General features: G+C 45.1%; 1 protein-coding gene across 1 annotated transcript in view; it reads right to left on the bottom strand.

The window, feature by feature from the left end:
* The window catches only part of GSG1L2 (GSG1 like 2), a 66,288-nt gene that overhangs the window by 44,806 nt on the left and 1,702 nt on the right, over window positions 1-19,780 (bottom strand). The window contains exon 2 of the mRNA XM_048818035.1: window positions 6,763-6,810. Within this exon, the coding sequence (XP_048673992.1) occupies window positions 6,763-6,810 (48 nt within the window). The remainder of the gene's footprint in view (window positions 1-6,762; window positions 6,811-19,780) is intronic.

Genomic DNA, 19,780 nt, shown 5'->3' with positions numbered 1-19,780 from the left:
CAACTTGCAAACATGGTCAAAGACAACATGGGCTGTCATTTCTGCAGTGGGAATCTTACAGGAGAGCACGAAGTGAGACATCTTGGATAAGAGGTCTACAGCTATGACTACGGTTCTGGAGTTAGGGAGCTCCAAAAGAAAATCCATTGCTATTGATTCCCAGGGTTGGGAAGAAATAGGTAGGGAGATCAAGTATCCCAGCAGCTCAGTATGGGGGACCTTAATACAGCATGGGAAACTTTGCATAAGTCAATGTATGATCTCACAGAGGTGTACAGTCTAGACTACCAAAAAGGTCACACAATCAGTTTTGTGGTCTTCCATGTACAAAATGGCTGTCCAGAGGGGAGTTGTGGCATAGTCAGAGAGTTGGAAGATGGGACGGGCCTCTGGGGGCATAAACACAGTATTTGAACAGAAGTAGACCATTTCTAACAGAGAAGCCTGGGACGGACTTGGCATTGTGCAACATCCATTGTGCAAAATGGTAGCTCTGTAGAGAGGATTTTACAAGGGATAAGAAGTCCATGTTCACTAATACATTGGTGAAATGGTGGGGCTTTAGGATGGTGGAGGGTTCAGATGGTCCTTCATTGCCATCAAGGTACCCCCCCTTGTGGGAGAATGCATCAGGTTTGCCATTGGCCTCCAGACCAATAATGCAGCATAAACTCCAGACAAGAAAAAACAAACAGACAGGGACCATTGGATCTGGCCTTCGCGGATCACAAGTGTTCTGGGTTTTTAAGATTGGTGAATACTTGGATGGGGAAATGTGCACCCTCCGAGAGGTGATGCCACTCTTCAAGGTGGTCCTGATAACTAGCAGCTCTTGTCATAGATTTTGTAGTGCTGTTCGGTGGGACTTAGCTTTCTGGAGTAGAATGTTCATGGATGGAGAATGCTTGGTGACACTCTGAAGTTGCGACAGGGCTGCCCCCATGGAATAATTGGAAGTGTCTGTCTTGACAACAAAAGGCTGGGATGGTTCAGGTGTTTCAATATAGGTGCAGAGATGAAGGCCTTCCTTAGTTGCTCAAGAGCCCATTGGGCCTCTGAGAGCCAGATGAATGTGGAATTCTTATGGAAGTTACGTAATGGGGGACACTACTTGGGAGATGAACCTCCAATAGAAGTTTGTGAATCTCAGGAAGCACTGGATGTCACAGGTGCTCTTTGGCAGGGCCCAGTCCACAATGGTGGTGTGGATACATAGTGATCTCATTAGGCAAGATAACATAATCCAGGAAATCAATGGTGGTGCAGTCAAACTCACATTTTTCTGATTTGGCATATAAGCTATTTTTCCTGAGGCATTCCAGCACTTGTTGGACATGCTGGTCGTGCAGAGTCTAGTTTTCTAAGAAGAATAGGATGTCATCTAAGTAGAGATCAGAATGAACTGGTATAATATATCTTTGAGGGTATTATTCGTGAAATACTGGAATGTGGCCATGGTTTTGGAGAGGCCAGAGGGCATAGCCAGGTTCTCATAGTGGCCATACCTGAGGCAGAAAGCTGTCTTCCACTCGTCACCCTCCCGGATGCAGACCAAGTTGTATACACCATGCAGGTCAAGCTTGATGAAGATCTTTGCTGTACTGACCCATTCTAGGAGCTCATTGATCAGCAGGAGAAGGTCAAACTGCATAATTTCCCAGTGGTCTCCTATCTTGACCTGGAGAGGTGCTGTGTTTTAGGAAACTGGCCAGAAGTCAGCATACTACCATCAATAGTCTCCACCTGCTCTGGGACACGCTTCCTCTGCCTGGGCAAATGGTTGGCTCCAGCAAAGGTGAAGTCCATAAAGTTTCTGGACAACCCAGAGTTGATCAATGCAAGCAGGTACAGCTTACTTCAAGTGTGACTGGGACCCAGAGCTGGAGGGGGATCTGCTGGTGTGGTTGGTGGTGCTCCTAAGGTGCATGGGAAAATGTAGGCAGCAGAGTGGATCCAGTTGGGGAATTTGCTCTCTGCATTAGGTCCAGCCATGACTCCTCTACTGGGGCTGGATCGAGTGGTTTTCTGGCACTGTAGCGGGTCTGGGATTGCAGGAGCACCTTGTGCTGAAGTGACCACTTTCTCTGCAGCACAGGCAAGGCCATTTTGGCACCAGTAATCCTTCTGCTGGTCTGTGATGAACCCCCTGGTGCTGTTTGTTTGCATGTGATCAGATCCAGAACTGGGTAAAGGACATGCATGGGGACCTTTGACCCTAGGCTCGGAATGGTCAACATCCTGTTTCTTTTCCAGGCAATTCTCAAGCAGCTGATTCTTATGCAAAGCTTGATGTAGGGTACCAACTCAGTGCAGGGGTGGGGGTGGGTAGGGTTGACCAGAGCCAGATCCTCCTTTACAACATCATTCAATCCCCAGTGAAAATTATAGATTTGGGCTGCTTCATTCCAAGCGTTATCGGCATTCAGACTCCGGAAGTGGACTGTGTAGGTGGAGATAGGTCACTAATACTGGCGAGGAACTATAGGGCTGCTTTGATGTTGCAGACGTGGTTGGGGCCTGGAATATTAACAAGAAGGAGTGGATGAAGTACTCAAAATCAAGCATCACGTTGACCTGTTCCAGGCTTGGTGAGGCCCACTCTAGGGCTTCTCTAGACAGTACATTGATAACAAGTCCCACCTTCATCTGATTGTGTGGGTGGCACTGGTAAATAAACCCTCAAAACATGTGGCAGTCACCGCCAAACCACTCCGGCAAGGGAATTTTTGAACTACGCTCCAGGGCGTCTACCATGGGTGGGCCAAAAGATCCTAGAGGGGTCTGAACCAGCACTTGGAGGGAAGCGTTCTCTAACTTTAGCTGGGCAGTTGGCTCTAGAGGTTCTGGAGTAGCGATGACATCTCTGGGGCTGCAGCATCCAGGTGCTCCATCTAGGCCTGGGATCCAGTACAGTGGAGTCTGTGCAAACTGTCAGGCTCTGGTTTGTAGGCAGTCAGATCTGGTGGTTGGATCAGTGAGCAAGAACTGATACCAAGGGTTGAAGCTGAACGAAGGGTTGGGACCAGGCTGAGGGCAGCTCTGAAACTGGGGCCCAGGGACAGACTGTGGTCAGCATCCATAGACAAGCCAAATCAACATCATAGTCAGAACTTGATGCAGGCCAAAAGTCAAAGCTGGGTTGGAATCAGTGCAATGGTCTGGGGGTCAGGAGGCAGGTGTAGGGATGGCGGGGTCAGGAGTGGGTCAGGGCAGGCCATAGACAGGGCTGAAGCAGGCGGGAACAAGAGTCAGATGAGGCTAGGGGCAGGATGGAACAGGAACTGGTTCAAGAACAGGCTGGAAGCCTTGGGAGTCTGTGACACTGTAAGGCAGCAGGAGGGTTTCTGGCCAGGTAGTGCTGTTGCACAGACTAACTTGCAGCTCTGGTGGGGTGAGTGAAATACCTGTGCCTGGGGTCATCTGGCCCAGGGCCTACTCAGGGATAGGATGCTGCAGTATGCCTGAGAGTTGAGTCACTGCAGGCTCTGTTGGAGTAGGGAGCCATGTCAGGTGAGTGAGCAGCCCTGGTCTGGCTGTGGGTTTGCCTCAAAGCATAGGTGAGGGAAGAAGAAATCCTTTTTATTATTATTATTATGCATTTTTCTTTCCACATCCCACCAGCTTTAGTTCATTCTCCAACCCAGGAACTGCCAGACTGGATCAGACCCTAGACTCCTCTAGCCTAGTCTTCTGTCTTGGACAGTGGCTAGTACAGCTGCTGAAAAGGAAGGTGCAAGAAATCTTGCAATGGGCAGGTGTAGGATAATCTGCCTCCCTAGGAAGATTTCATCCTGATCCCTAATAGTTAAAGATAGGCTTAAGCCCTGAAGCAGTAGGCTGTATTTTCTTCTAGAGTTTTTTAAGCATTAACTAGTATTACATTAAAAATCATATTAATTTATCCACTCAATTTATCTCCTTCAATGCATGGCAGAGATGATACTCAATGACTGAATATTTCTTTTTGTCCTCCTCATTTAGTCTATTGCCTCAGGCCTTATTTACTGCACATCATTCAAGCCCTGCACTGAATGCATAATTGGTAATTTCTTCATGGGCATTCTATGGTAGTCATCCCCATAGGGTCTCGTTTTACAAACATTAATGAATGTATTTTCACAACACCCATGAGAGAGGGGATGATATTACCCTGTGGGGGTCTCTTGGTGTGGTCTTTCAAGGGGAACCAGCTTCTCCTGGCTGACCACCCTGAGTATCTCTTCAATCAGGTCAATACTTGGACTTTCACCTCTAATTAAGGCTAGCAGGCCTTCAATTATAGGGCTTGCAGCCTGCTTCAGTCTCTTGGTTCTTTCTTGGAGACAGCCTGGTGCAGGGCTGTCTCCCCTTTACTGTCCCAGGGCTTTCTACCTTCCCTTCCATCTCTGAACTCTCTCCCTGATATCAGGTCTTGTGTCCTCTATTGGTTGCAGCTGTGGGTGCCTGTCTCCATGACTGGCAGCTCTGGCAGCTGTATGGTGGTGTGATCAAGCTGCTTGCTTGTAAACAGGAGAGGTTCTCCTCTCCCTCTGTTTAGGCTCAATATGGGGTTTGTAGATCCCCATACATACTCCCATTTTATCTATGTGGAACTGAGGCACAAGAAGATTAAGGTCAAAAGTGGCAAGTGTTCACTAATTTTGGTGCCCAACTTCAGACAACTGGGGCTAGATTGACCTAGGAACTTAGACACAGTGATACTGTGCATCACCACACCTAACTTTTAGGTCCCTAAAAAATCCCTGCGATTCACAAAGCCTGAGTTAGGAACCTAGGCTTCCCATAGAGTGAATGGGGTGAGAGGCGCTTTAGACTGCAATTTACAAAAACCAGCACGCGAGGGAGCTCCTTATGTGAGCTAGCCAATGGGAGATGCCAAAGCAAGGGGTGCGGCAGAGATAGGTGCCTAAATCTGGGCTTCAGGGAGGTGCCTAGCTCTGCTTGGGATTTTCAGCTACAAACCCTTTCTTGTCAGTAGGTGCCTACGCCATCTTAGCAAGAAAGACATCCCTGCTAACGTTTAGCCCAGTGTTAGGGTACTCATCTGGGATGTGGGAGACCCAACTGTGGGGGAGAAGGAATTTGAACAGGGATCTGCCATCTATCGGATGCTTGCCCTAATCCCTGGTCTGAGGGATATTCTGATGTAGGGGCTCCCTCAGTCTCTCCTGTGAAGCTGTTGCCAGTGACAGAGAGCAAGAATGACTCTGTAGCTTGCTGGTTCGAGTGCTCCCTTTTGAGGTGTAACTCAGGATCCAATCCCCCTACTCCCAGGCCTTTTTTAAAAGTTATTATCCACAATGCAACAGGAGAGATGGGGAAGCCGCCATAGCAAAGTAGTCCATGGCCCTGTGGCTAGGATGCTTGCCAGACAGATGATAGATCACTTTTCAAATCCCTTCTCTCCTTTCAGGTGACAGGAGACTTGAAGTGGGGGGTCTACCCATCCCAGGTGAGTGCTCTAACCCCTGGGCTAAAAGTTATGAGGGAATTCCTCCTCCTCCCCCACCCCCAGCTCTTCCATGTAAGCTCATCTGTAGGGGCCTGATTCGATAGGCAAAGCTCTAAGCACTTACTGGACAGGGCTCCACAGGCAAGGTAGGTGAAGGAACACCTCTTTTCCCCCAGTTTGTGAATTGCTCTGGAACTTAGATGTGTGGACGCCTGGCATGGGACTGTGCTGTGCAGAACCTAGGAACAGAAACCTAGGTAGCTTTTACTGCAAGAATGGAGGCACGGAGTGAGTTTAGGCACCTACAACATTCGGGAGCAGCTGAGTGGGGGTTTTGTGAATCCCAGTGGGGCCTGATCCTGGAATTTTGCTGCCTAAAGTGGCAGTTAGACACCAGAATGCAGAAATCCACAGTTAATGGAAGGTGAAGAGATATTTGTATAGTCTCATTTCTTACAAGTGCGACATACATGGACAAGTGTAAGATAACCCATTGCTTGTTAGAAAATAACCTGAACTCTGCCACTGTGTCCCATGGCTCAAAAGGGAAGGACTCCTGCTCTAACAGGATAGCTGGGATTCCCCTTGTGTAGAGGGAGGTTGGCATAGCTAGGTATACACTACCCACTTCTCTCCTCCAGGACTCAGTAGGCATGGCCAGAGCTCACTACACTGTGGGGAGCTTGAGCAGATAGAAGAGCCCTTTGGGAGTTGGTCCAGCCAGAGTAAATTAGAGCACCCCTGAGGTTACCCCAGGGCGGGGAGGCGATAAGTTAGCAGAGAGCCGCCTATGAGCCTCACGAAGCAGAGTTCAGAGCACCCTGTTCATCCTGCTCAGCTAATGCACTCCCTTCTACCACTGAGGTGAGAAGGGAGTAGACGTGTTAGTAGACAAATTCAGGGGTAAGGATAAAACATTTTTAAAAGTTTATGAACCACAGAAATATAGATTTTAAGCATTGTGGTAGGCCTGAAGAGCAGAGATAGTTCCTTACGAAAATGAGAAGCAAACACCCAGTCTAAATCCTAAACTTTTAGACTAAGCAGGAGTTGAATGAAACAGCCTTTTTCACCCCACTGGACGTCTAAATGCCTTTCAAATCAGGCCCAATACTTGGGAAACTCCCACCCTGAAATTTTATCAGATTTGGGCTTCATCGTGGAGTTTGGAAAACCCAAATAAAGCCCCCAAAGCCTTCCTAAGAGAGTAAAGGGGAGATTTCCAAAGGCACAAAGGGGAAAATGTTTAGAATGCTAAACATAAAGCAGGAAGGTTACAGAGCCCTGAAGTACTGGAAATATATATTTACCTCGATCTGCAGGTGGAGTCAGACTGATAAAACTTCTACATTGCTCACCTAAAAGACATATACAAATTTAAAGTTTAAAAATAAAATGCAGAACTAGATGAATAAAATGCAAAGAAAGGCAAAATGTCCTCCTGTATTCAAATTAGCATGAATGCATGTATAAACATACGTGCTGGTTTTAGTTTAGAACTGCCCCTAAGGGGAGCACTTGTTTTAGTATACCATGCACTATATTTTCCAGCCCAAACTAAGTGAACGAAGCACTACAGTTATGATAATAACTGCATAAAACTCAGGACATTCAGAATCCAGGTTCCCAAACCATTATAAATCTTGCCTTCTTTACAGTATGGTCTTCCATGCATGATCACATAAGGCCCCACATAAGGAGCCCTCTGAGACACCGATGTTGATTTTTAACTAATTTTTGAATGCTAGTTAAGTCCCAAAGGGTTGGGGAAAAGTTACTGTTGTGCTAATATTCAAACAGGATCAAAAAGGTTGACCCTGGTTATTAGCAGCCAATTAGCCTGACATGGACCCCAGGAAAATACTGGAAAAGCTGATGTGGGATGCAGCTGTAACTGACGTGCTTGGTTTTCAGGATAGAGTGATGTGAACAGGGAAGTAAAGAGTGGGGAGGAATGCCTAGTTTATTTGTTCTGTTTTGGAGAGCTTGATTTTTTTTAAACGAGATTATAAATTTGGTTGGCCAACATAAATGTGTTGACATAATACACTTAGACTTTGTAAGGCATTTGACTTAGAACTGTATGACATTCTGATTAGAAACTGAGCTCTATACAAAATCAATGCAGTATCTAATAAATTAATTAAAAACTGGCTGACTGTGTCAAATGTGGAGGTGCTTTTTAATAATTATTAATACTGAATCTGGATCTGCCACTAGTGTGATGTGTCCATACCATACATGGGAATGCGTATTTCACCCTAAGGGGCTGACTGGGTAGCAGAGCCTTTCAATCTAGAGAAAGATAGAGGAGGCCCTGTCTGGTGGTCTAAGGGTCTGCCTACCTCAATTACTGTGTCCTCACTGGCGCTGCGCTACCCCCACCCCGCCCCCATGTATGTGTCTCTTAGACTTCTGGGGCAGATCCTGTTGTTCTTTGTGTGGCACTAAGCTGAGCCACTCTAGGATTCATTCTCAGTGAATTGTCAGAGAACTTGTCTGTCCTTCTGGACACATGCGGTGAATTGTAGGAAGGTATCATAGGGTTGTTTAGCCTGTATCCACACTGAAAAGTGAAAGCAGTACCCAGGCTCTGGCCTATAGTCCCCCTCTGGACCAGCTAGCCTGGGTGTCAAGTACCATCAAACTCAGGGGAGAGGGTTGCATATGGAGGGGAGGGGGGTTAGCAGCATCACCCAAGGAGGAGTCTGAGTTGGATCTGCAATGAAGACAGACCCTAATAGTCACCTAACATCTTACACTTAAGAGTCTCTAAGTGATAATCCCAGAGGGAGTAGCCTTAACTGCTTTAACCCACACTCCTGGGGGAGCGTTGCTACCAGTCTGAACAGGGTGGGTGAGATTAAGAGAACCAGATTGATAGTAAGACACACAGGAGGATCTGGGCTGTCCAGGGGAATGTGAATTGCTTCTCTTCTGTTCCTGTAACTGAAGAGGAAAGTCTTTCTAATTTAGCTTGTAGGGAAGCATAAGGTTAGATAAAACTAAGTATACGTGTGGGCTTTTTGTTGTTTTCAAATCCCCTTTCTCTAATGCTTTGTTCCAACTACTAAATAAAATAGTCACTCTCACTTGTCACAGGTTCCTGAAGGTAGGAAATGTGGGTGCCTGACCCCAGCCAGATCTCCAGGGTGAAAAGCAGTGGTACATGGGGTAGTGCATTCAGGACCTGGTCTAAAAGTGGAAAAATTGTGAGATTCCATCCCAATATAGGTAAAGGCAAGATGTCGAACACCTTCGAGGGTGCACTCAGAGAGATCAAAAAGGGAACCACCATGCAGATTAGCTACATAACTGTGATGCTAACCAATAGATCTCAAAAAGTAATTGTAGATGGGCAACTGTCATCCATGAAGGGTGTTTCTAGTGGGGTCCTCCTGGGATCTAATCAATAATCTAGGAGAAAATATAAGACCACTTCTGAAAAAGTTTGTAGGTGACTCAAAAATGGTGGAGTGGAACATGATAATAAGGACAGATCAGTTATAAAGAGCAGTTCAGACTGCATAGGATATAGCCTACTGCAAGGTCATACACCCATGAACCAGAAGATAGGACAGAAATGACTCAGAAAAGGATTTAGATGGCATAGTGGCAAACAAATACAGAGGAGTTCTCAGTGTGAGGCTGTGGCTAAGATGCCTAATGCAATACCTGGGTGAATAAATAGGGGAATATTGAGTACCAATAGGGAGGTGTTACAATTTCTGCATATGGCACTAGCAAGACCATTGTAATCATTGGGGTTGCTCATTAAACCTAGGGTGCTGTAGAGTGGTAGGTGTACCACAACCCAGAGGTGGTGTAATAATTGGGCCGATAATTTTTTCTGAATTGTGAGCTCAACTGGAAAAACCATGAGAAAGTTTATAATGTGTCACAACAACTTATAACAATAAATGTTAATGGGAAAAGGTGCAAAAGGAAGACAAAGACTGAATTAGTACAAACAAAAAGGCCAAATGATACAACTCAAGGACTGTGTTATGATCAAGTCGGGTAAACAAGAGAAGTGTGGGACTGGAAATTAATGAACCAAAATTGGTGTGTCAGAATTTAGGCCAAATTGGTGAACTAAATAATAATGAAGGGATGGGGTATTTCACCCATCACTCCCTTCTGGGGTCCTCAAAAAAAGATTTTGGGGACAATTGCCGACTGAAAAAAGGGGAAGGAGCAATCTTCACCATCATGGCTGCCATAGTCACTGTCCCCTGGGACCCCAGAATCCAGCATGACACCATTATGTCTTTGTCATCCTGATCCTGATCCTGAGAGATGTCCTGGCCAGGCCAGGCCAGACAGAGGGACCCAGATGACATCATCACCTTCACTGGCTCCAGTTATATCCCGAACACTACCTGGGATGTGAGACTTTGTCACGTACACATGCCCACTTACGCACACAGTGTCCTTTAGCTAGGATTGTATGCTTTGCAACACTGTGACCAGAAAGGCAAATAAAATCAATTCTCTAAACAGCCTCATGCTGGTACAAGTTTCCCAAGTCTCGGTGTGGCTGATCATACCATGTGCCATGCTTATGTTGCTGGGCCTATATTTCTCCATGAGTGCGGTTACAAGTGAGAGTCAACACCAGAAGTGGAAGCTGCATTTTCTCGCTTTGCTGTTCTTTTCTTTTTCACTCCTGTGTTTGTCTTGTTTTGTCTTCTAGGAAGTGGGATTAGACTTTAACAACCATAGCAACAACAGCTCCTCAACTAACTTCTCTTTTCCCCCAAAAGAACAGTTATTACCATTTTTAATATCATCTAAATGACTGTCAGACAAGGGGAGGAGGTTCTTCTAAAGACTCTTTCTACCTAAAGGGAAAGGGAATAAAGTTTGTTGTTAAAATGAAAACCTTACTTAATCCTTTACATTTCAAATGCTTTAACGGTTTCTCCTTTTTCTGTATCTTTAACAAAAAGAATGCTAATGGTGTGTTTGCCATGGTACTGAGCAGGCTGAGTTCTCTGCAGACAAAACTGTGAATCTTATTTAAAATGGTTTAATGCTGGACATTGCCAGTGTTGTGTTAACAGCTTTGACTCTTTGGGCCCATTTAGTCCATCTAAATTAATACAATGGAAGCAAACATTGTAGGTACTTAAGCAGCTAGGCCCTGCAGTCACCAGTCCTTGTGCAGCCCAGTAACCACTCTGACATGTGGCTAAGGGAAAGGGTATTTGACTAGGGCTGGCAGGAAAGGGAAAGGTTGCAAATACCCTAGCTACTGAAATTGTTATGATTCAAAGTGAGCAATAACAGATCTTGTTGGTTAGGGCATAATGACAAACATTTTCAAATAAATTCAGGGAGATTTATGGTCTCTGGTGGGAGAGGGAGGGAAGAGGTGGCCAAGCTGGTGCTGGACTCTGTCTCTCCCAACCTCACCCCCATATACCCTAAATTCAGCCCCATTCCCATCCCTCAATCCCCTTTGTACCCCATCCTCACCCTCATGCACCCCCATGCACCCACTACTCCATCCCCCATGCACCTTGTGATGCTGTAGAAAAAGAAAGATGCAGGTTCCAGGGTGCTGCTTTGAGGTACATAGTGCCACACATGCTTACACTAAGGTATGATCACTGATGTATCAACACTGTTGCACAATTGTGATAAATCTTATACAAAGTGTGCCTTGTAAGGTATCACTGGAAAATGGAAAAGCTGTGATCCGTTGAACAACGTTATCCCAATGGCCCACCTTGATTATCATACACATTGTAAGGAGAGTCCTCACTTTAGATAAGCTATTACCAACAGGAGAGTGGGTTTGTGTGTGTGTTGGGAGGGGGTAGGGAGAAAACCTGGATTTGTGCTGGAAATGGCCCACCTTGATTATCATACACATTGTAAGGAGAGTGATCACTTTACATAAGATATTACCAGCAGGAGAGTGGGGTGGGGGGAGAGAAAACCTTTTGTAGTGATTATCACCCATTTTTTCATGGTTTGTGTATATAAAAACGTCTTCTGTACTTTCCACAGTATGCAACCAATGAAGTGAGCTGTAGCTCACGAAAGCTTATGCTCAAATAAATTGGTTAGTCTCTAAGGTGCCACAAGTCCTCCTTTTCTTTTTGTTATCCTGTTTATATGCCTGTATTGTCATTGCATATGAAGCTGTGAATCTTTGCTGTGTATTGGCATCTCAGACATGTTGTGTTCCTGGATAACACCCATGAGATGAATTGATTCGGAGAGACGTATTGCAAGCTAGCCGACTTAACATCACTGCTACTGTCCTGACCTAGAGATTCTGAAATCAACTGTAATGTACATGATTCATTTTCACCTTTTAATAACTCTCTTCTTTTCTTTTTTTGTTAATAAATCTTTAGTTAGTTTACTAAAGATTGACTGCAGTGTGGTATTTGGTGAGATCCTGAAGTATGTATTGACCTGGGTGAATGTCTGGTTCTTTGGAACTGGAAGGACCGAATATATGTGATTTCTGGTTGTAATAACCATTTATCAGAGAAGTCTGGCTTGTACGGGTAGTTCAAGGGGGGCTAGAGGGCCTGAAGGGGACTGTCTGTGGCTTCGTAATACCTAATATAGTATTAAAATCATAGAATCATAGAAGATTAGGGCTGGAAGAGACCTCAGGAGGTCATCTAGCCCAACCCCCTGCTTAAAACAGGACCAACCCCAACTAAATATTCCCAGCCAGAGCTTTGTCAAGCTGGGCCTTAAAAACCTCTAAGGATGGAGATTCCACCACTTTTCCCGGTAACCCATTCCAGTGCTTCATCACCCTCCCAGTGAAATAGTTTTTCCTAATATCCAACCTAGACCTCCCCCACTGCAACTTAAGACCATTGCTCCTTGTTCAGTCATCTGCCCCCACTGAGAAGAGCCGAGCTCCATCCTCTTGGGAACCCCCTTCAGGTAGTTGAAGGCTGCTACCAAATCCCCCCTCACTCTTCTCTTCTGCAGACTAAATAAGCCCAGTTCCCTCAGCCTCCCCTCATAAGTCATGTGCCCCAGCCCTCTAATCATTTTTGTTGCCCCACGCTGCACTATCTCCAATTTGTCCACATCCTTTCTGTAGTGGGGAGCCCAAAACTGGATGCAATACTCCAGATGTGGCCTCACCAGTGCCAAATACAGGGGAATAATCACGTCCCTCGATCTGCTGGCAATGCTCCTACTAATGCAGCCCAATATGCCATTAGCCTTCTTGGCAACCAGGGCACGCTGCTGACTTATATCCAGCTTCTTGTCCACTGTAATCCCCAGGCCCTTTTCTGCAGAACTGCCACTTAGCCAGTCAGTCCCCAGCCTGTAGCAGTGTATGGGATTCCTCTGTCCAAAGTGCAGGACTCTGCACTTGTCCTTGTTGAACCTCATCAGTTTTTTTTTGTGCCCAATCCTCCAATTTGTCTAGGTCACTCTGTATCCTATCCCTACTCTCCAGCATATCTACCTCTCCCTCCCAGCTTAGTGTCTATTTTGGAAGCACACATTTGTTAAAGGCTTCGTGAAGTCTTGTGATAGAGTACACCATCAGTGTGTGGTATATGCCCTATATTCTGGCAGTCTGACCTGAGACTGGCGCTCTTAGCTGTGTCCCATTCAGGCAGCGTGACACCCCCTCCCCATCCCCTGTGTAATCCCCTCCACACACCAGAAGCCTCACACAAATGGATAGACTTTGATTTTGCCAGCTGCAATCAATATGGTGAACATAATGTGTGGGGAAGCTGAGGCAAACAAGCTCAAAGCCATACCGCTCTCCAACAACACAGTGAAGCAAAGGATTGAAGCGAGAGCAGCAGCTTAGGAAAACACTGGTGGAGCATCTGAAAAACATGGATGCTTTTGCTCTTCAAGTTGATGCAAGCACTGAGGGTCATGTTGCACAATTCTTGGGTTTTGTGAAATACACAGGAAGGGTGCAATTCCCAAAGACATTGTGTTCTGTGTCCCTCTTCCCAGACAAGGAATGTTCAATGTGCTACATGGCTACATGCAAAACAAAAATCTACCATGTGATCACATAGTGGGCTTTTGTACAGATAGAGCTCCATCTATGGCAGGCCACAAACCAGGTCTGCATGCCTTGGTAAAGAAAGTGATCCATCTGCTGTGTGAAATAACTGCATGATTCACAGATAACAACTGGCACCTATACTTCTGAGTCCAGAGCTAGGATGTTTTGCAGCAGGTCTCATCTATTGTGAATGATCCAGACTCCAGACTCAGCTTCTTTGTGCATGCCTGTTTGCAAAATGGTGTGAAGAAATGGGGTCCAATCATAGAATCATAGAATATCAGGGTTGGAAGGGACCTCAGGAGGGCATCTAGTCCAGCCCCCTGCTCAAAGCAGGACCAATCTCCAACTAAATCATCCCAGCCAGGGCTTTGTCAAGCCTGACCTATTGTTATTGTTGTCATGACGTATTGTTATTCCACACTGAAGCTCATTGGCTCTCAAGAGGAAAATACTGGGACAATTTTCTGAGCTGAGAGACAAGCTTCATGCTTATTCAAAGGACTGCAAAAGAGTGAATTTGTTGATTTTCTCTGTGACCAAAGGAGATTTTGCCGTCTTACTTGTGTCACAGACATATTTGGGAAACTGAATAAATTGAACATAGGTCTGCAAGGAAGGAACACCCATGTCCTTTAGCTGAGTGATTGAATCACAGGATTCATAAAGAAAATAAATTGTTTTCTGGAAGACTGATTTACTGAAGACAAACTATGAAACCTTCCCGCAGCTTTGTAAGTTCCTGGCTAACAATGGAATTATTCAGCCTCCCACGTAGGTGATGGTGGTGCATCTCAAAGGAACAGTTTGCATCCTTTTCCCCTGACTTGGCAGTGACTAAGTATGATTGGGTGTGAAATCCCTTTCAGTGCAAGCCTGATTCCAGCTGCTGAAATTGAACAGCTGATTGAAATGTCCTGCGATTGATTCTTGTGAGGAACATATGCATAGACATCGACTCTGTGGGTGCTCTGGGGCTGAAGCACCCATAGGGAAAAAAAGAATGGGTGCTCTCACCCACTGGCGGGCCCTGCCGATCAGCTCCACCTCTCTCCCCCAGCACTTCCCACCCACTGCTGATCAGCAGTCCAGCGGCAGGCAGGAGGCACTCGGGGGGGGGGGGGGGGGCGGGGGGAGTAAGGAGGAAAGTAGGAAAGTACAGTCTAGGTGCAGCTACTCTAAGGTGGGTTAGTAACTGGTTGGAAAACCATTCCCAGAGCGTAGTTATCAGTGGTTCACAGCTGGAAGGGCATAACAAGTGTGGTCCTGCAGGGATCAGTTCTGGGTCTGGGTCAGTTCAATATTGTCATCAATGATTTAGATAATGACACAAACTTATAAAGTTTGTGGATGATACCAAGCTGTGAGAGGTTTCAAATGCTTTGGATGACACAATTATAATTCAAAATGATCTGGACAAACCGGAGAAATAGTCTGAAGTAAATAGGGTGAAATTCAATAAGGGAAAATGCAAAGTACTCCACTTAGGAAGGAACAATCAGTTGCACACATACGAAATGGGAAATGACTGCCTAGGAAGGAGTACTGCGGAAAGGGATCTGGGGGTCATAGTCGACCACAAGCTAAATGTGAATCAACACTGTAACACTTGCAAAAAAAAAAGCAAAAATCATTCTGGGATGTATTAGCAGGAGTGTTGTAAGCAAGACACGAGAAGTAATTCTTACGCTCTACTCCACACTGGTTAGGCCTCAGCTGGAATATTGTGTCCAGTTCTGGGCACCACATTTCAGGAAAGATGTGGACAAATTGGAGAAATTCAAGAGGAGAGCAACAAAAACTATTGAAGATCTGTAAAACGTGATGTATGAGGGAAGACATAAAAAATGGGTTTGTTTAGTCTGGAGAAGAAAAGACTGAAAGGGGACATCATAACAGTTTTCAAGCACATAAAAGCTTGCTTTAAGAGGGAGAAAAGGGAGGAGAGAGAGAAAAATTGTTCTCCTTAATCTCTGAGGATAGGGCAAGAAGCAATCCGCTTAAATTGCAGCAATGGCTGTTTAGGTTGGATATTAGAAATAACTTCCTAACTGTCAAGGTGGTCAAGCACTGGAATAAATTGCCTAGGAAGGTTGTGGAATCTCCATCACTGGAGATTTTTAAGAGCAGGTTAGACAATCACCTATCAGTTTAGAAAATACTTAGTCCTGCTATGAGTGCAGGGCACTGGACTAGATGACCTCTTGAGGTCCCTTCCTATCCCACAATTCTATGTTTCTATGATTCTAAGAGTGAAATGTTTACAAGCAACTAAAAGTGAAAACATGCATTTAAAGGTCTGAAACTTAATTTTCCAAGTTTTGGTTCCAGGCTTTGTTAAGATGGCTTTTTTTGCCCACACTCTTCCGGCAAAATTGTCAGAATCTCTCCCAATGGCCCAAAGATGTTGGTGCCTTTGTCTTCTTAGGTGAAAGGCAGAGACATAACTTGGTGTTCTCTGTCCCCCTCTCTTATAGTCCAGTGAACCTTTGAAGTGGATTCTTCTGAGTCTTACCTTGTAATGTAAAGTTTATTCAAGCAGTAAAGAAGGCAACATAGGTGAGGGAGGCTCCATGCTCTTTCTCCTCATCTGTGTTTGCTGAAATGCAACATTGCTTTGTCTCCTGCCATCTCTTCCCCCTCTGTGATGAGGACCCTGGTTATTACTTATGTATAAATTAAGGTAAAATTTAGGATAAACCTTGTTAACAAATTTTGCCTAGGCAGGGTTGTGTGCATTTGAACATGTGATAACAACATCATACAGGGGATTCATAACTTGACATATAACTTTGCTACACACAGTTCACCATATATTGACCAGCGAGTTATTAGTTTTCCAGTGATATCGAACAAGGCATATTTTGCACAAAGCTTGTTGTAGTGATGTGTAGGGTGTGAGTACAGGAGTGCTTTTGGTCACACTCTCTTGCAGAGCTGCAGGAGGGCTAACCACTGGCTTAGCCAGAAGCAGAAGGTTAGAGCCCTCTTACAGTCATGGGGACACTATTGCCTAAATTTAGAGACTGCTGGGTGTGTCTGGCTCTCACGCTTCCTTGCTCAATGCCCTCGCAACACTCCCTTGTTCACTAGCTCCTCTGGTCACTCAGGAGCTGACTTTTTAAACCCCTGTTCCTCAGTAGCCATGCCCCCTTATCAAGGGATCCTACAGGAATTAGGGATCAAAGGGTGGCAGGCTAAAGCCTTGTTAGGAAGCTCTCAGCCTTGCCTAGTAGGGTGCTAGGCTCAGCAAACGGCTCCTCAGACAGACCACACAATAAACTTCCATCAAGCAGCGCATGGCAAGCAGCAAACAAACAACAACAAACAGACAACAAACTCACTCCAAGCGTCACATAGTTGCTCCTCCTTTACCTGGAGAACTCCCTCGCAAAACTCCCCTGTTTGCTACTCCTGTTCACTAGCTCCTTTATCTGTTTTATCAAAGCTGTTCAGTGGTTCAGCAGCTGCAAGCAGGTTAGTACAACCACACCACAAATGAATACGAAGCAGAACCACTCTCAAACATCCCTGCACTTCAGAACATAGTACAATGTGGAGGTAGAGAAAGGGGACTGGGGGAGGGTCAGAGATTCTATGGCCAGAAGGGGTCACTGTGATCTTCTAGTCTGACCTCCTGCATAGCTCAGGCCAGAGAACGTCGCTGAATTAATTCCTCTTTGAACTAGAGCAGATCTTTTAGAAAACATGCAATCTTGATTTAAAAATTGCCAGTGATGAAAAATTCATCATGTTCCAATGATTAATTACCGTCACTGATAAAATGTTATGTCTTATTTTCAGTCTGAGTTTGTCAGTCCTCAAATGTCAGCCATTGGATTGTGTTATATCTTTGTCTGTTAGATTGAAGAGCCCACTATCAAATATTTACTCCCCATGAAATACGTATAGACTAATCAAGTCACCGCTCAGCCTTCTCTTTGTTAAACTAAATAAATCGAGCTCCTTGAGTCTATCACCATAAGGCAGGTTTTCTAATCCTGTAATAATTCTTGTGGCTCTTCTCTGAACCGTCTCAAGTCATCAACATCCTTCTTGAATGATGGGCATCGGAGCTGGACACAGTATTCCAGAAGTGGTCACACCATCAGATACAGAGATAAAATAATCTCTCTACTTCTACTCAAGATTCCTCTGTTCATGCATTAACCCTTTTGGCCACTGCATCACACTGGGAGTTCAAATTCAGCGGACTATCCAGCATGATCCCCAAGTCTTTTTCAGAGTCACTGTTCCCTAGGATAAAGTCCCCCATTCTGTAAGTATGGCCTACATTCTTTAGTACTTCTTGCATAAACATTTGCAGTTGGTCATCTTAAAACTCATATTGTTTGCTTGTAACCACTTTGCCAAGTGATCCTGATCACTTTCTATCACTGACCTGTCTTCTTCATTATTTACCCTACCCCAATCTTTTTGTCATCTGCAAACTTTATCAGTGATGATTTTGTTTTCTTCCAAGTCACTGATAAAAATATTAAATTGCACAGGGCTAAGAACCAGTCCCTTTGGGACCCCACCAGAAACACACCAGTTTGATGTTGATTCCTCCTTTACAATTATATTTTGAGACCTGTCGGTTAGCAAGTTTTTAATCCATTTAATGTGTGCCATGTTAATTGTTTAGTTTTCTAGTTTCTTAATCAAGATCTCATGCAGTACCAAGCCAAAAGCCTTACAGCAGTGTAAGTATATTACATCAACACAATTAACTTTGTCAACCAAACTTGTAACCTCATTAAAAAAAAAAAAGATATCAAGTTATTTTGACAAGATCTACCTTCCATAAAATAGATTGGTATGCTGATTAGCATTAATGTTATTGCCCTCCTTTAATTCTTTATTTATCCTTTAAGTATTTATCTATAAGAAACCACTGTAGAGGGCATGGCAGAAGCCAGGACCCCGTCTCTTGTGATGTAGTTTGTGATGTCCCAGGTGTGGAGAAAAAAAGGGACCCCTCTTCCCCAGCTTCCCTTCCCTTCCTGACTGTGGTTCACCAGCCTAACCCTAAACCTAGGTATGTCTTCACTAGGGCTACTTGAAAATTTTGTGTTAACTTGTTTTTGACTCAGAATTGGGTTTTAAACTAAATGAAATTTTTCATGAAATATGCCTGTTTTCCCTGAAAATGTTTGATTTTGACTGGAAAACTGAAAAACCCTGAACCAAAAAGTTTTTGTCCAAAAAATGAATAGTATTTTTAACAAAAAAAAAAAAAAAAGGAAATGTGTATGATCATATAACATGTGTGCACACCTTTTTGCAATAGAGAGGAGTTGAGAGTAGACAGTGGATGCAGCTAACGGTGACAAGCGAGGCACAGAGTTTGAGGAATGGGCTGGCACTGTCATGTTAGTGCACAGAAAGAATTCGTGAAAGGACAGTTCCTGTGGCCCAGGGTGTCTTGGCCCGGCCTTCTGCCTTGGCCCCCCAAGCAGCAACTCCAACAAAAACTAGGAAATCCAGATGTCTTCATACAGCACCTTTCCCCTCTGACACCACACACTCACACCCACCTTCTGCTCCTCTAGAGCCCCTCCCTGGCTGAATGGTGTGGGTGCATGATTGGGCTGGTAGGGCAATCACCACCCCCAGGGTACTCTATGGAAAAGGGCCAATCCTCTAACAAGGAAGAAAAGAATGCACAGGGGATTGCGGAGCAGAACTAAGGTGACCAGATAGCAAGTTTGAAAAATCGGGATGGGAGGTCATGGGGGGGTAATAGGATCTGATAGAACACAAAGCCCCTAATAACCAGAATGGTCCAAATAAAATCGGGACATCTCGTCACCCTAAGCAGAACAGGGAGGACTGGGGCTGGGCCTAGAGTGGAGCAGAGCTCTCCCCCAGTGGTGAATTCAGGGAATAGATTTGCTCTGTAGTGCCGCCTAGCTGTGTGTTGAAGCATTTGCTTGGGCTAACATGGCAGTCATTCCAGCCTGGGTAAAGCAACAGCAGCAGCAGAGGAGTTGGGTGCTGGGGCCATGCAGTGACAGAGGAGTTGGGCCCCAAGGGCATGCCATGGAAAAGGATAAAGGGAGGGTGGCCTCACTGTTAGGAGGTGGGTGAGAGAATCCCTCCCCATTTGAATCAGGGGCCAGAGATGAAGCTGGGGGAAACTTAGGTGAAGACTCAAATTTGTTTTCAAAAGGTTCGTTACGAAAACAGAGTTCCCTTGACAGGTGGGGGCTCCTCCAAACTCAGACAATTTGCTTCCCCTCCAGGTGATCAAAAGAATACCCCTGCTTCAAGTTCAACAGATTTGTGGAAACTTGGCT

The sequence above is a fragment of the Caretta caretta genome, chromosome 14 (assembly GCF_965140235.1).
Source record: "Caretta caretta isolate rCarCar2 chromosome 14, rCarCar1.hap1, whole genome shotgun sequence".
In the NCBI taxonomy this organism is placed as follows: domain Eukaryota; kingdom Metazoa; phylum Chordata; order Testudines; family Cheloniidae; genus Caretta; species Caretta caretta.
Note: the sequence above shows the minus strand (reverse complement) of the source record. Positions and strands in the feature narration are given on the sequence as shown.